The sequence below is a fragment of the Cyprinus carpio genome, chromosome B17 (assembly GCF_018340385.1).
Source record: "Cyprinus carpio isolate SPL01 chromosome B17, ASM1834038v1, whole genome shotgun sequence".
Classification (NCBI taxonomy): Eukaryota; Metazoa; Chordata; class Actinopteri; order Cypriniformes; family Cyprinidae; genus Cyprinus; species Cyprinus carpio.
This window is the reverse complement of record NC_056613.1, coordinates 7263221-7280777: the sequence shown is the minus strand read 5'-3', so window position 1 is coordinate 7280777 and position 17557 is coordinate 7263221. Positions and strand designations below refer to the sequence as shown.

Here is a 17557-nt window from a genome sequence, read left to right as displayed (position 1 = left end):
CCTAAGCCTGAAGAGAACGCATAATATGCTAGTAGACATATATCCATATGAGGCCTGGTGTGGAGGGTGGATCTGGAACTAACTTCTGTCCAGGTTGTCACAACATCTCTTGATTATTTGTTTTCATGAACTGCCCTGAAATACAATTCAAAGATTAACAATGTTTGTTATAAATGTAACGTGAGGCTCTTACATTCACAATGCTAATTTTGGCCTCTACAGCTTATTTTGGTGGTGAAGTGTGCAGGAAATTCTTCCAGACTCAAATTTAGTCTTTGGTGAACATTCTTTAAGAGTGCAAATAAAACTTTAAGTTTTAAGTAACTTTCAGGCTCGCGTGTGGTTTCCACGAGCAACAAAGTCTACTTGAACAAACACTTCACTGCATTTTAAGTTTAGAAAATAATATTTAAAAAACTAAACCAATCTTTATAATTTTAGCTCAGACTGTAACCCAGACTGCCTCACGTGCTAATTAACTAACAGGAACTTAATAACTTTACAATACAAAACATTATAAGTCTATAATTAATTATATTGTCTTAATTTCCAGCGATATCGTTGACTTGATTGCACAGATATTATTTAAACTGAACTGAGCTGGATGATGACATCCCTTACGAAAAAGAAGTTTATTCAAGTGTGCTATTAGTATACTTCTTTTAAACTAAAAATAGGAAAGTATGCTTTTAGTTTACTTTTTATGTACTTCTCAGAAATGGGCTTTATGTACTTCTCAGAAATATACTTAAAATGACATTTAAGTATACTTGACTTATACTTACAAAAAGTCTAAATATACTTGAACTTTACTTAAGTATACTTAATAAAATAAACTTGAAGTATACTACTTTTTGGTAAGGGATCACTGAATTCAACTATGAACTGCCTTTAACTGAAAATTGAGTGTTTACTATTGTCATTTGATACTGTAATGCTGCTTTGACACAGTCTGTATGGTTAAAAGCGCTATATAAATAAAGGTGACTTGACTTGACTTGACTTGAGTAATTGCCCATTGGCCCCTGTGGCCATTTTACCCCGCAGACTATGTTTGAGAAAAAAATTCTGTAATTCTGAAAATAAAATTACATTTTTCTTAAATAACACGTATACCCTATCTACAGGCCCTACTGTTCTCATATCACATATAACTGGGATTTTCTACAAAACAAGTTTTTAAAAAAATGTTCTTACTGCTGAAAATTAGATAATTTAATCCGTTTTCCTTCAGGTACATCACCAGTGTAAGCTTCATGGTGAATATTTCTACATCACTCTTGTCAATATTGTCCATAGTTACAATAAAAAATGTTCCCACTCCACCCCTTCCAAATAAATTGTTTTTAATTGACAAAACAATGTTTAATTGAACTCCATCTTCCAGTGAAAATGTCAGACTTCTCTTTAGTGATGTATTCCAGACTTCTCTAATCATTTACATGTCACAATACAGAAGATCTGATGCTACTGTACTTCCATTTTATCGCAACTTTACTGTAAATTGTATCAATTGACATTTTTCAAGATCAAGGAAATAGTCTAGTTTTTTGTAACAAGAATGGCAGCTGTAAAATATACTGTTTTTTAAACAATATCATCAAATTAGTCTTTCAAACTAACATCAATTTTGCATCAAGTGCTTTTCAGATACAAGTTTATGAAGTGTGTATGTTTTGTGATCCATGTTACTCTTGCATCTTGTGTTAACAACTGATCCACTTGATAAAGCCATGTCTTTTTTGTGTGTCTATTATAATATTTCACAATTCCTTGACTCTTGCATTTCAGAACACTTTCCTAAACTCCAAAGTGTTCTTCAGGCTTTTAGATGTTTGTCGTGTTTTATTCTAAAACCGCTTAAATTGTTTCTTGCAGACAGAAAACCTGCAATTATCTTTGGAAGACACTCTTGGATCAGTTATTATCTTTAAATACAGGACTTAACCAGCAAAATTTATGTTCTGAAAAAGTCATTAGGTAGCTTTATTTAACCAATTCCTTTAAGTGATTCTGATTCCCTGAACCAAAGGATATATTTTTTTCTCCCATGCTGTCATAAAAGAGTAAAAGGCGAGACATGTCTGAAAGGTAGAGGATCAGACATACCAACTCCAAAGAAAGTGTTTTTTGTTGCCGATGCTTTTAGAAGACCCACCTATAGGTTGAGATGAAAAGCGAGTGAAGCCAGTAATGCATTTAACTCAGAGTTGCGCACTTGACACCATCAACACACCTTTCACTTTCAAGTTTTTCAAGTATTTGTGATCTTTATATTGCCACTTGAGACAAATAACAATGGTGGTATCAGCGTTCGCTTGACGTTTCATGCTTGATGAATAACGTCCCAGAGACCGGTTTCAGAGTATCTATTTCCAAGACCCTATAATTTCACCAACAATCTCGTTGAGTAGTTCCAATCCACCCTTCCATTCATAAAACTCAAAGTAGCTTTTAGTGGTACAGTTAGTTTATTGAAATCTCAAATTTGTGTCCCAATCCAGATGGGGTATCTTTAGCTCTCACTCAAAGGCAGCTCCCTGTTGCGTCAACCAATAATTATTATATAGCATGTTCTTCTCCTGGGTGAGGAAGTGCTCTGGTCACTGGAAAGTGAGCCAGAAACACTTTTTGTGTATCTTCAAATAGCACATTGCTAAAGCTAATGAATGTTGGAGGTTCAAACCTGCACTATACCATTGTAGCCCAAACACCTGACCCCAGGTTGATCCAGGGTGATTGTCCTGTGTACTGTTTAATTTCACAAAAAAAACTTTGCCTATTTGCAAATATATATATATATATATATATATATATATTTATATATATATATATATATATATATATATATATATATATATATTTTTTTTTTTTTTTTTTTTTTTTTTTTCAGTCAGAATGCACAGATGTGTCTGAATGGCAAAACATCTGCAATGTGATTAAATATTTGTGATTTCCATATTAATAGGTGTTTTTTTTTTTCAAAACATCTATGTAATAAAATTTCATCTATGAAAATAAAAACATCTATGTAAAAATTTTTTTTTTTTTTTTTTTTTTTTTTTTTGTCAGAATACACAGGTGCTTTTAAATGGCAAAACATCTATATTGTAATGAAATGTATTACAAAATAGATTGCCATTCAAAAGTAGCCATGTAATGAAATTCAATGCATTATAGGTGCTTTACTATTAAAAGTAGCTGTATATTTAAAAAGTAGCTACCAACGTATTATTGTAATGAAGTAGGCGTCATGACAACGGAGTGGGAATCCACTCGCTGCAGGCTTTTATTGTAGAGCGTAGTCAAACAGGCAAGGTCAAACACCAGCAAAACAGTACATACAAGGTAGTCCAAAACAGTAATTCACTAAACAGGCGAAGGTCAGGGCAGGCAGCAAACAATCATAAAACAGATAAATACTCAGAGACAAGGCAGGGCAAGAAAACCTGGGAATGACACTCAGGGAAAACAGGAGAATGTTACAGGCTAAACATTCAATCACCAGTGATGTGAGCATGTGTGTCCTGTTCTTATAGTGTGAGACTGATGAGGTGATGAGAGACAAGTAATTGCAATTGATAAGTCCGGGCAAAGGATTATGGGAAATGGAGTCCAGGATGAAGCTGCAAGAGTCTGAAATGGAGTGCCCTCTAGCGAAGCTCACGGGCACTCCAGCTAGAGATCATGACAATTATCATGATTAGCTACCAGTATAATGAAAAAAAAATTATTTTTTTTGCACCAGGGATGGTGTAGTTACAATATCCACCAGGGGCTCAGTGATTTAGAATACAGAATACTGTAGTTCACACAATTTTGTCACCAAATTTGTCATCAATTAAACCTGTATGACTTTCTGCTTTGGCACACAAAAGAAGCTATTTTGAAAAAAGTTTATTTATTTATTATTTATTGTCCATAATCAAAGTCAATGGATTAGATTGTTTCTTGTATTATGCAGAAGAAAGTCAGTAAAACTTGAAATGACATGAGGATGCTAAAATGGTGACAGAATTAAAATTTTTGGGTCAACTGTCCCTTTTAAAAATCATTATATTTGAATGTTAGTGTATTGGCACTGAATACACATATTCACCAGAGGCTAATTAATTTAGATGTACAGTATCTTGTTACTTTTATTAATGCCTACAATTCAGGCATAATAGTTATTATAAAGTAAGACAGTAACCACAACAAGAGGGTCAGAGAGTGTAATGAGTTTAACAGAGGCCTGCATGGCTGAAAGACAGTGTATTTCTTTCATTCTCCATCTTTTCCTCTGTTACTGCAAAGTGAAGTCACCGTAACTTAAGTGCTGTGCCATTTTATGGCCCTATCACACAGCTCATAAAAAGAAAACTAAATCACTCACATGACAATACAGACTTTTAATGACCTATACAGCAAACACAAGCATGATTTCATCAGGTGGACACATCTTGAGCCCTCAGGTTTTGAGATGAGGGATGAAAAACCCTCCATGCTGCTCTTTTTGACAATTCTTAAAAGGAGGACATAAATTAACTGATTCTGAAAATGTTACAAAAAGACAGACTCCACCCATACTTGCTCTGTCATTAAACTAAATGTTAGTAGCATTTTAAGTCACTTGCGAGGCGCAAGTGACTCAAAATGCTACTAACATTTAGTTAGTGGGTTGTAAACACAAACATAGTTTGCAAAAATGAATGTTTGCTGGAGACTTCATGCAGGAGGTGCAAAGACACATTTAGAAAGAACTGTTGTCAGCAGCAGAGAGGAAAGTGTTCATGGCGTTAAAACACTTAAAAGGATAGTTCACTCAAAAATGTAAATTCTTTCACTGTTTACTCATCCTCATGTCATTCCTAACCCATGTGCTGTTATTCTATCGTACACAGACGGAGAAATTTCAGCTGTTTTTCCTCTGATATTCTTGCCTTCCAGTCAGCTGTTAAATAAAGATCTGATCACAGAGTCAGTGAGTTGAACTCATGAACCAGATTAGTTCCTTTTACGAATAATTACTTTACATTTGCATTTATTAATTTAGCTTATATCCAAAATGGCTTATAAATGAGGAGCATCACAAGCAATTTGTCATAGAGTCAAGTTTAATATAAACTTTTGTTAAGTTGTTTTAGGATGATTCTTTTAAATGATTTCATCCTTCAAATCAACTCAGTGACTCACTTCAACTAACACAACAAATTCAACTCAATTAGCTAATTCAATTTTAGTTCATAACACAAAGCTTTCAAGCTAGTGAGCTTGACTTATACTAGTTTAGTGTCAGAGTTGTTGTTTTTTAAAGCAATTAGGCTGCTTCTTTTACTTTCAGCAAGGATGCATTAAACTCTTTAGAAACAAATATAAAGACTTCTACATTGTCACAAATGTGTATTTCAATTAGAACCCTGCACAGGCCTCAAATTTAGGCCCTAGCCCGGCCCTGACCTGAGACGCTCAGGCCGTAGCCTGGCCCGTGTCCGACAGCTTATCAGAATTACCGACCCAAGCCCGCCTTTTTTCCCCCTTCTCCAAAAACAGCTTATACTACAGTTTGAGCTATTAGTTCAGTTTTGTATGTAATGGCAAAGTGATTATATTTTGTTTCATTCTGTTATTAAGTTAATTTCGAAAAACATTTGGAGCATTTTTTGTTCGTTAAATATGGGAATGACCAAGCGGCCAGCGGCAAACAGTGAGCTGATCATAGCCTGTTTGATCAATTTAGCCTTCTCAAATCATCATGACTTGCCTAAAATAAAATCTATAGATATACTAAAACAGTTCAAGCATATAACAATGTCTAAACTTTAAACCCAGATAAATGTGCGCTATATCCAATAGTTTGTGCGGAGAGCGGAAGCTTAAGCTCGCTTTGCAGAACATGGAGGCACCAGCACAATCACTTGCATGTTTTCCGTGGATACGCTGTCATTTTTTCTCATAAGGTATGAGTAATTCTGCTGATTCTGAAGACTGGAGTAATGATGCTGAAAATTCAGCTTTGCCATCACAGGAATAAATTACATTTTAAAATATATTAGTATAGTTATTTTACAGTTTAGAGTTATAATAGTTATTTTGTAAAATTTTACATTGTATTATACAAAACTATTGCATTTACTGTATTTTTGATCATATAAATGCAGCCTTGGTGAGCATAAGACTTCTTTCAAAAACATAAAAAATCTTACTGACCCCAAACTTTTAAACAGTAGTGTACCTGGTCACTGTAAATGATCAATATAAGAATCCTTTCACCTTTTTCACACTTTTTCATGAAATAACATACAGGTTTGAAGCAACACAAGAGTGAATAAATTATCAGAATTAAAGGAAGAGGAAAAATCCTGTCTTGGAAGACATTAAATGTCTGAGTGTACTGTAATCAAACACATGCTGCTGACAGCTGAGACTGAGATCTTTCTTTTAGATGTCATTCCACATCTATAAAGCAGCATGTCTCCATTTTCTCAGCAATGCCGTATTTTACCAGGTCAAAGAAGTTGTTTTTTTCAGGAGCAGAACATGTTAAAACAATGCTTGTCAAATGCAATTATTCAAAACTATTTAGTATGTTAAGCCACCACTTTGGAAAATTATATGATTGAGACTAATTCTGAAAATTGGAGATGTTGAAACAAACTTTGTGTTCAAGGAACACTTAATGATATGCTATGTGGCAAAAAATCTTCCATCATGTGTGCAAGGGGATCTTCCATTCAACCTGGTCTTCCTGCTTCAGTAAACAGGAGTAGGCCTACATCATATATAAAATCATATGTGGGCTGAACCATATATGTTATTATGTAAAGATTTGGGAGCTGTTGACTGCCGCACATAGCTCATCGTGATCATACCTCAAGACCACTCTTGTGTTGCAGAGGGTATGATTAATTGGGTGTGCACGTTTCCCATGCACCCAAAAATAAATTGGGAAAAAATCCAGCAGCAGCAGCCTCAGAAAGTGAGGTAGAGCTGTGTGAGAAGACCTAATTTAAGGAAATAATACATGATGAAAGGACCATAATGGCAGAACTGCTTAGTGATGAAGATGCTGACAAATACAAAAATATTCACAGACATGCTCTTAAAGACTACTGTACACAATCTGCGCCCCCTTCTGGACGCTTCGTGAATTTCTCAGCGTTACCCCCACACAAGTGGGTAAAAAATTCAAAGTCAGATGTATTTTCCAGAGAGTCTTTTTATATATTCTTTATTAGCTGTTTCTGGGTGAAGCACTTACAAAAATACACACGTAAAGAACCATAAACTTGTTTGGCCTGAAATAGTAAATTTTATGAAAGCCTCACACACTCTCTGAACAGACACGCTGAACAAACAGAGTCAAAGTGGCCTGTGTATGTGCATTTCTCAAGGAAAAGAGTTAAATATGTTCTCTAATGGTCAGGCACATTTGGATCCATCATGTTTGTTGTTATGGACAGCAGGAGGTTTTCCGTTACCACACCAACCTGCTGGATCTGTCTTCCCCCTAATGTTTTTGTATATGTTTTTCTGGGAGAAATTCAAATGCACCAGACAGTCCAAAAAACTAAGGAATTTGTAAAGACAACCAGACAAGTCTGAAATTGGAAAAGTGATTTTCAATAGCAGTTCTGTGATGGCTTAAAAACATTTTGAAATCATTCTATTTAGAAATTTGCAATTATAGACACTTTTATCTGTCTGAAAACAGAAACATGATGTAGATAATTATCTATCTATCTATCTATCTATCTATCTATCTATCTATCTATCTATCTATATATCTATCTATATATCTGTCTGTCTGTCTGTCTGTCTGTCTGTAGATATAGTCAAAATATTACACAAAACATTTGCAATGCTAACAGCAAAAAACAACAAAAGGATAGAAAGATAGATAGATAGATAGACAGATAGATAGATAGATAGATAGATAGATAGATAGATAGATAGATAGATAGATAGATAGATAGATAGATAGATAGACAGATAGATGATGAAAAAATAGATAGATAGATAGATAGATAGATAGATAGATAGATAGATAGATAGATAGATAGATAGATAGATAGACAGATATATAGATAGATAGATAGATAGATAGATAGATAGACAGATAGATAGATAGACAGATAGATAGATAGATAGATAGACAGATAGATAGACAGACAGATAGATAGATAGATAGATAGATAGACAGATAGATACATAGATAGATAGATAGATAGATAGATAATTATCTACATCATGTTTCTGTTTTCAGACAGATAAAAGTGTCTATAATTGCAAATTTCTAAATAGAATGATTTCAAAATGTTTTTTGAAGATCACACTGTTAGAAAGTCAAACTAACTTGTGTGTGAATTATTGTTTACATCATATTACTAAAGATAACAACATTACATAGGGAAGTCCACATCATACAGGCTATCCATACCCTAAAAATTACATTGTTCGATCCAAATTTAGGACTAAAGTGCATCTTTTGCAGCTTTGAGAGGAGCTTAACAAGATCTAATCTTGGGTCTAAACACTCAAAGAAAAAGCCATCCTGAAGTGACATGCCAACAGTGGGCAAATCTGCTTGGTAATTACAGCCTTGCGATGAGAGGGGAGGTACTAGTGTGGTAGGTGCTTTTTTAATGATGCAAGGGCCAGATATGGTATAAAAACCCTCATCATTGTGCTAGGCAGCAGCAGATCCTGTCTGGCTCCTACCACGAGGATATTCAGAAGCTGGAGCCACAGCTGTGTTAAACTTCTTATTTATTTGGAACCCAAGTATGCCGGTAGGTGTGCATTTTTTTTTCTTCTTTTCCTTTGGCTTTAGTAAAACTAGGCCCTTATATTGAATGACATCTATCAGCAGGTGCAGAAGGGAGGGTGCTCTTATTACTACTTTGAGTTATGGTTTAAACAAAGTTATTATGAATGGATTGGAAGATGAAATCATAGCTAATGGTTATCAGCTGTTGTTTACTTTAAAAATGGCTTAACCAATTGTTCCATTATAATGTTTCAGCCTTCACCACCAGCAGTTTTCTTTACATTATCACATGTAACTCTTTTGATTCCATTGTAGATTTGACCTCAGAAAATGGAACTACGAGTAGCAAGCATTCTTCTTCTCCTGGTTGCCTTGACGGCTGCCCATGGTGAGAGATATGTTGTCAAGAAGGTGATGAAGGCCCCTCAGTACCACTCAGTGAAAAGCCATGGTATGTTTAAAAATGAAAAAATGCTTTCCTTTGCATTCTACAGCATGCTGAAAATCTGCTTTTGTCTGTGGTACTTGATCTAAATGAGGCAAAACAAATTTTAGGTAAAAATTAGGTATGCACATAGCAAAGCTGCATGAGTAGAACCCAGCACACTGATTGGTTGCTGATACACGGTGCTTCCTCCAATAGTGTGATGCAACTTGTCTAAGGTTTTAAATATTTAAATTTTAGATTCTGTAGGCTAAAACATGTCATGCCTTTAAAGATGCATCATACTATGAAGTCTGTTCTGCTGTCTCTGATTATATTACGGACGTCATTTTTAAAATCATTTTTGTTTAGGTAGCAAAAATGCATTTTACATAAAACTGATTCTTTAGTTCTATGTAAAATTCATACATCTTTGTCCAATAATATATTTCACTAAATTATAAACTAAATGAAGGATAAACTATAAAAAATTTCAGTATGTTGAATCTGTTTTCTTGTGTTTAACTGTATGGTTCGATGAAATCTGCAAAGTTCAAATATATTCATAGAAGTCATACTTAGATTGGTATTACTGTACAGATTTATATGATTTGTTTGAGCAGAAGCAATTCAGTGTTGTTTTAGACTTGAAAGTATATGCACATTAAAACCAACCAACTTTTGAAAGTTAGCTATTTAAAATGAGCTTCTTAGAAACATGTTGAAAAGTGATTTGTCTGGGTGTGTCACAGCAAAATCTAGACACATCTGTTTTGTTTCATAAAAGCTGTGCCTAGAAGATTGACCTTTGGTATGATGCAATTTACAAACCAATAGATTTGACCACATGAAAGCAATCATAAAACTAAAGCCCCAGCCACATAAATATATATTTTTAAAACAGGGATTATATTCTAAAGTGGAATTACAAAATGCACAAAAAAGAATAGATACTGTAATGTAAAACTGATCGTTATGAATATATGAATATAAAAACTTTTTTTTTTTTAAATGTAGTATGAATACAAAATATGTAAAATACATTTAATACTGAAATACCTCGGATTTTAAGTTAAAATCACAATACAATATTTAAGAAAGAGTTATATCCCTTAAGTCTCTGGATAAATATTCTGGATTGCCTTTGTCCAGTCAAGTTTATTTATCAACAATACATCAAAACAATGCAGCATGCAATTGCAGGAAGTGAACGTTTTCTGAAATTAAATAAAATAGAATCACAGATATAAGATTTAAAGTTAAAATATAACATTTGAAACAAGTACTTTATTCACAAATATTTTAAAAATAAGAAATATATAAATAATTTAACATACAAATGTATGTATAAATGTATATGTATAGATTTGCCATCCATCAATGATACACAAGGGTTGAAATTTTAAAATGTGTTATTTGAAGTTTTAAAATGAATTATTTCTGATATATGAACATTGTTTTTATAAAAGGATCTTGAGTAAAAAAGGACTTTATAGAAGATCTGTAGAGCATACTTACATACTCATACTCAACTTGATACTGACTTCCTGCATCTTAGGAAAACAGCTCTATTTTAAAAAGCCTGTAGTTATATCTGTGAACCATTCTTTAGTCAAACAATTACTAACACGGCACTATATGGTTATAGGACCACTTTTAATCAAACATTTCTAAAATCTGTCCAGATCTTTAGAAACACTGTATATTATAATTTTTATACTGGTATATTGTACTCATAGTGTATTGTCAACATCAAATTGCATGAACTCAATTCCAAAGTGGCAATTCCATCTATAACTGATTATTGCCACTGATGTACATAATGACTATGAATATTGCCACTGATATGCTTTTTGTTTTATTACAGTGGTATCCGTAGCAGGAGAACCAGGCACCCCTGGTGAGCCAGGCCCCCCTGGACCTCCTGGCCCCCCTGGAGAACGAGGAGAAGATGGTGAAGGACTGCCAGGGCCACAGGGACCCCCTGGACCACCTGGTCCTGCTGGTTACTCAGCACCTGGAAAACCTGGTACTCCAGGTGGACCCGGCAAACCTGGAGCCACAGGTGCACCTGGACTTAAAGGAGATACTGGTGCACCTGGTCATCAAGGCCCCAGAGGAATGCCTGGTCCTGTTGGTAGCCCTGGACCAGCAGGCATTTCCGCAACAGGCAAACCTGGACCAGCAGGTCTGCCAGGAGCAGTGGGACCACAGGGTGCACCAGGTATTAAAGGACATCCAGGTATTCCTGGTGCGCCAGGACAAAAAGGAGAAAGGGGTATTGGGGTTCAGGGGCCACCAGGTGAGAGAGGTCCAGCAGGACCAGTGGGCGCTACCGGAAAGTCTGGTGAGCCTGGTGTTGGAAGACCTGGCAAATCTGGACTTCCTGGTGAACCAGGTAAATCAGGCTCACCTGGCCGTGATGGGGAACCTGGACCCATGGGTGCACCAGGTCCAAAAGGTCAAACGGGTGCTCCTGGAATTGGAATTCCAGGCAAGCCAGGTGAGAATGGTGCTCCGGGTATGCCTGGCCCTGCTGGCCCCAAAGGTCCACAAGGTGCAGCTGGTGCTCCTGGTGCTCCTGGTGTTTCAGGTTATGGCAAACCAGGTGAACCTGGTGCAAAAGGTGAGAGGGGAGTAGCTGGTAGCCCAGGTACAACAGGTCAGAAAGGTGAGCCAGGTGCTAAAGGGCACACTGGTTATACAGGTGCCACTGGTCCTGTGGGTCCAGCTGGTCCTCAAGGGGCAAGAGGTTTCCCAGGTGAGAGGGGAGCAACAGGTGATAAGGGTGATCAAGGTCCAATGGGACCTCCAGGGCTGAAGGGGCACACAGGAGAACAGGGACCCCAAGGCATTGAAGGCAAGCAGGGTTATCCAGGCGCCACAGGCCAACCTGGTCCAAGGGGAGCTACTGGTGCTCCTGGCAACAAAGGAGATGCTGGCCAAACAGGTGCTCCTGGTGCCCCTGGAACACCTGGGCCTGTCGGACCAAAGGGTCATACAGGATATCCTGGAGCAGCAGGTGAAAAAGGAGAAGCAGGTGCTCCTGGAGCAAGAGGTCCCGCTGGCCCAGCAGGTCCTTCAGGCCTACCTGGCCTTAAAGGTCACCCAGGTATTCCTGGCGCACCTGGCCCAGCTGGTTTGGCTGCCAAAGGAATTCCTGGACCTCAGGGTCCACCTGGACTTCCTGGATCTGATGGACCTGCTGGACTTCCAGGTCCTGCTGGACCTCCCGGCCCTCCTGGTCCTCCTGGTGAGGTCATGTTTGAGAAGGCCCAAACTGAAACTTCATACCCAGTTCTTGTCAAAAGTCCTGTGTCTGCATTCACTGTTGCAACTGTGACACCTTATCCCCCATCTGGCACCCCAATTAAGTTTGATCAGATTGTGTATAATGCAGAGCAGCATTATGATCCCGAGACAGGTCTGTTCACCTGCCAGATTCCAGGAATTTATTATTTCTCCTATAGCATGCATGTGAATGGTGCTAATGCTTTAGTGGCACTTTATAAAAATAGTGATCCAGTCATGTTCACCTATGATGAGTACAACAAGGGATTTGTGGACCAGATGTCTGGTAGTTCTGTCCTACAACTCAATGAGCAGGACACTGTTTATATCCAGATCCCTGATGATGAGGCTAATGGTGTTTTTGCCGCTGATAATGTCCATTGCTCTTTCTCTGGGTTCCTGATTGCCTCTACGTGATAAGGTGATCAACAACATCACTTCTAAAACATCACTATTTCTCAAACAAAATATCCTGTTCTGCAAACCTTCATGCATAACAGACTGTGCTGTTGTTCTGAGAAATACAAGCATCTCAACTTGAAAATTCCAAGCAGTGGTGCCAATAAGAAGGAAGTAATTTATGTAACACGTTATCAGGGGTAGAAAGGCAGTTAAAACCTTAACAATTTCATTTTTTTTGTGTGTGTGGATCAAGCATGTGAAGTTGTGTCCTGATAATTTTGTGTCTTTTCCTCTATTTTTTTTTTTTTAGTTTTTTGTTTTGTCTTTTTGTTTTCTTGTTGCTGATCACAGTGGCTAATTCAAATCTTTGTCTTATTTTACTGTTATTGTTGTCCTTATATCCTTACTGATTATACAGAGAGAATGCTCTTCCTGACATCCTTATATTTGACTTGAATATTGTGAGATGGTGAAAAATGATGAAAAACAAACTCACTAGTAAACAAATAAACATCTATAAATGTTATGCTGAATGATTAATTTTGCTCTGTAAGCCATAATGATTTAAATAAAATTTTTCCTAAAGAGTTCTTGTCTGTGTTTGTGTTTTAGTATGCTGAATAATTTCATGAGTCATTTGCTGTGATTTTAGAAACAAGGGAAACTACAAAGTGGTATTCGATGCAACAAGAATTACAACAGCACACATATCTAAAGGGATATATTTCTATTTTGTATTGGTGGTACAAATATTATGATAATAATAAATTCTGAAGTTTCAAGAGTAGTGCCTTTAAAAACAGGAAAGGGAAGTAAAAAGTATTCTTTGATGACTGTGTCAAGTTCACCCAGTCATCCAAAAGATGTGGGTTAAGTGGAGAGACAATTCAAACAGAAGATGCTGGGTGGAGGCAGTCAGAAGCTGGGAGCCACAAGCCGCAGGCAGGCACTGCATTTGGAGGGTTTGAGGGATGTGGTTGTATAAAAAAATAAAGACAAGAGCACCTGGAGGGTAGTCGTCACCATCTGTTAGAGCAGCGATGGGAGCCACGAGTTTAACATTGCCATATATGAATATCCAGCATCTAAACTAGGAACAGGAATATTGGGTGAAAACACACCCATCTTGTGGTTGCTAGATTAGTGGTGGGGTTCATCTTGGAGCACAGAAAATCCACGGTTCTAAATTTTTTTTAGCTTCTGTGGTAGGCTAAAAACATCTGAGCAGTTTCTGTTTACATTCATTTTATACTTAAAAAAAGCATTCTGCTTTTCTTGGGATTTAGAAGAACAGTATTTACCAGTGAGGATAAATACACAAAACAATGAAAAGTATTTCATACCTCAGGGTCTTTGTGATTTGAGAAAGAGGTGGAGTAAAGCCTAAACCCTCATATAATCACATGATTACAAGTTTTTATCATGGTGCTGTTGCTCGATATATGTTGGCACAATGGGAAGAATATAAGACCTCAACCATAATAACATTTGACTATTCTCTTGTAAAATTCTCAAAATTGCTCAATCACATAAATTTAAGGCAAATGCATTTATATTATAAAGAGAATATTGCAAAATCAAAACTCAAAACTCATGTTGTCTGTCTAAATCCTTTATTTTTGTTTTGAGTGCCCCTAAAATGAAGGGGTAAAAGAAGCATTGTGAATGATTTGCACGCAGTTACATTCCATTTAAAAATCAAGTAGAGATGGTGCTGAAGTATTTACACGAAAGAAAAAAATAATAATCTACTTGACGATTGCACCGGCAATTTTTCAAACATTTGTGGAACACCGCTGGAATAAAAACCACTTGGACTGCATTACACATGACAGATCAAATGTTTTGATGTTAAACATTTTAGAACATCGTTCTCATTGAAACAAAAAAAACTTCAAATGATACCATTTATATTAAGAAAGAAAACATGATAAAGCCATTTTCAACATCGCAAAATCCAGCAATGACAAAAGCCAATACCAATACATAATGCTGTGGTATTGCACAATGCAGCTGCTGAGGTTTTGAGCACCTGTTTTAGTGATTCATGTAATGATTACAGTAAAATCAAATGAGAACTGACCAATAACATCTGTAAATTGTTTAATTGCATTGTTTCTGATAGCTCCTTTTTCCACATGCTTGATTTACCCAATTGTATGGCACCAGTACCTTCAACTAACATTTCAACTCAATGTCCTTACGACACTAACATAGTTCACCTACAAAAGAAAATTAAAAAAAAAAAAAAAATTGAAACAAGCAATGCTCTATTAATCTCACTCATCCACACACACGCACCCACACAACTTACACAACTGCTACAAAAAATTATGAAAAACATGGGGGAAAATTTGCCTTTCACTTCCAATCATTCCATCCAACTTCCTTCCTTCAAAATGCCATATACAATGTAGTGGATGGAACAGGAATGGATGAAAGTATGGGAGAAAACAGAAGGTTTGAAATGTCATTGGTTTTTGTACAAATTTTCCATGTTTGTGCTCCTTGGACTTCATCTAAAACTGGCTTTTCACCTCCATCTTACTCTGTGGCAGCGGCTGGGACATCTGAGCTCTCTGCGGCCGCTGGCTCCTGAGGAGCAGCCTCTGCTTGCTTCTCCTCAGCTGGCTTCTCTTCGGCTACCTCACTGGATGTTTTTTCCTCTTTGTTTTCTGCTGGTTCCTCAGCTTTCGGTTCCTCAGCCGGAGCCTCCGTCTTGTTCTCTTCGCTGGAGGCCTCAGGCTTGGCCTCCACAGATTCAGGTTCAACATCCTTCTTCTGCTCACCATTCTCCACAGCTGCTGCTGCCGCCTCTCCACCTTCAGCATCCTTTTTGGCACTCTTCTTAAAGGAGAAACCGCTAAGTTTGAACGGTTTCTTAAAGGAGAAACGCTTTTTGGTTTTGGCAGGCTCACTGCTTGCCGAAGCAGAACCGTTTTCTTCTGTTTTGGCCGTGTCTTCGCCATTCGCAACAGTGGAACTCTCCGCTTCGCCCTCAGGAGCGGCCTTCTCTGCACCTCCTTCCTCGGCCTTAGCTTCCTCTGCTTTTACCTCCCCATCTGCAGAGTGCTTTCCATTGGCCTGCGCATCCTCCGTGGCTGCTTCTGCATTTGGAGAGGCATTCCCATTGGTTTTAGCATGGCCATTCTCCTGTGGGAATAAGAAAATGCTTCATATGAGTTGTGTTTTTGCACTTTGTAAAAAAATCAAAACCCAAATGTTTGCATTCATTTCGCATTTTTACAACCTTCAAAATGCTGTATGAAAACACTATCTGGAGTCTATAGGTTCGCCACGTGGGTGAAGTCTCATGCACTTTGTCTGGCTGATGCTGTTGCCATTTAAGTGAAAGCGTTGCAAGATGGACGAGTAGATCCACCAGCGCTGATCGTACCGTGGAGATCATCGTTTTGAGTGCACAGATAGTCTTGCAGGGCCACTTCTCATATTAAAGCCATTTCTCATATTAAATCCACGGATTGCGTCTCAAAGCTTAGTTGTACTTCCATTTTATCAACAAGATGCGATAAAGGCGTGGTAATTTTACCCAAATGGCTTTGCTCGACGGAAAATCTTGATAAAGCTACGATGATGCTCCTATTTAACTTGTTTTTAAAAATCGGAATGAAATCACAGAATTTTATGATTATATGATTTTTAAAAGAAAAAAATAACTTGCCGTTCAAACGCACTGGTTACATTGGGGTCCATTCCAATCAACGTGCAAATGAGAAAAATGTAATTTACACTAAATCTAAGAAATTTATGCTCATCATTTAGTTGTATACAACAATAACGTCGATATTTAATAAAAAAGTGCTGATTTTCAATGGAAAGTGCAAAGTCCCTTTGTTGAACGGCTCATTGTTCATTTGAACCGACTTGGTTTTTGGTACTGCACACCCCCTCAAAACATCACACGCCTGTACAAAGATAATAATTAAAGTTATTACCTGCCCGTTTGATTTATTCGCAGCCTCGGCTGGCTTTTCAGCAACAGTCTCGTCTTTTGCTCCGTTTTTGGAGATTTGCGCTCCCATGCTTTCACACGCAACAAAGAATCGCAGATCAAATGAATGAACAAAGAGCGCGAGCTTCTCCCTCAGACGCGTCGCGTGCTCGCTCTCAAGAGCGTCTGTTTTCAAATAAAACCGCGGAAAAAAACAGATAACGAGAGGTCAAGCTGTGATCAACTGATCGGGAAAAACCACTAATTATAGCACTCTCTCAAATAAAATATATTATTTTGGGATACGAGATGGAGATAATGAAATTGTTCTCTTTTGATAATGAGATGCTGGATACAACGCCCAAATACCCCTGACGTCACAGAAGAGCTGCGTGAGCCAATCAGTGGCATGCGTGAAGCGGGGAGGAGGGACTACACTCACGCACTGGAGGGGGAGGAAGGGCGCGCAACCAGCAACTGGTGATTCAGAACCAATGAATCCAGTCACAAAGGTTTTGCTTTTCTTTTTAATTGCTGTTTTTAATTCTTTTCTCAGTTGGTCTTTGCTGTTGTCTTAAACCTGTCTCTCAAACAACCTTTCTTTCGTTTTCTTCAAAATAGGAAGGGTGAAAGCAAACAGCATAGATGGCTGAGAATGCATAGGCCACCACTTTGTCTAAACAGACACTACATTGGCCAACACATAGATTTGTGAGCATTTCATTTCCAACGTTCCAAC

At 37.4% G+C, this 17557-nt stretch overlaps 2 protein-coding genes across 2 annotated transcripts; one reads left to right on the top strand and one right to left on the bottom strand.

Moving 5' to 3' along the window:
* Positions 1-8658: 8658 nt before the first annotated feature.
* col10a1a (collagen, type X, alpha 1a) lies at positions 8659-13453 on the top strand. The gene is made up of 3 exons (XM_042741964.1): positions 8659-8771; positions 9065-9200; positions 11041-13453. Exons 2-3 carry the CDS (start codon positions 9080-9082, stop codon positions 12879-12881), a joined length of 1962 nt encoding a protein of 653 aa, XP_042597898.1. The 5' UTR covers positions 8659-8771; positions 9065-9079; the 3' UTR covers positions 12882-13453.
* Positions 13454-14462: 1009 nt separating this feature from the next.
* LOC109107921 (myristoylated alanine-rich C-kinase substrate-like) lies at positions 14463-17175 on the bottom strand. Its single transcript, XM_042741965.1, has 2 exons — positions 16823-17175; positions 14463-16019 (listed from the first exon to the last, which is right to left on the bottom strand). The coding sequence occupies exons 1-2, from the start codon at positions 16907-16909 to the stop codon at positions 15411-15413; spliced, it is 696 nt and encodes a 231-aa protein (XP_042597899.1). The 5' UTR covers positions 16910-17175; the 3' UTR covers positions 14463-15410.
* Positions 17176-17557: the final 382 nt, after the last annotated feature.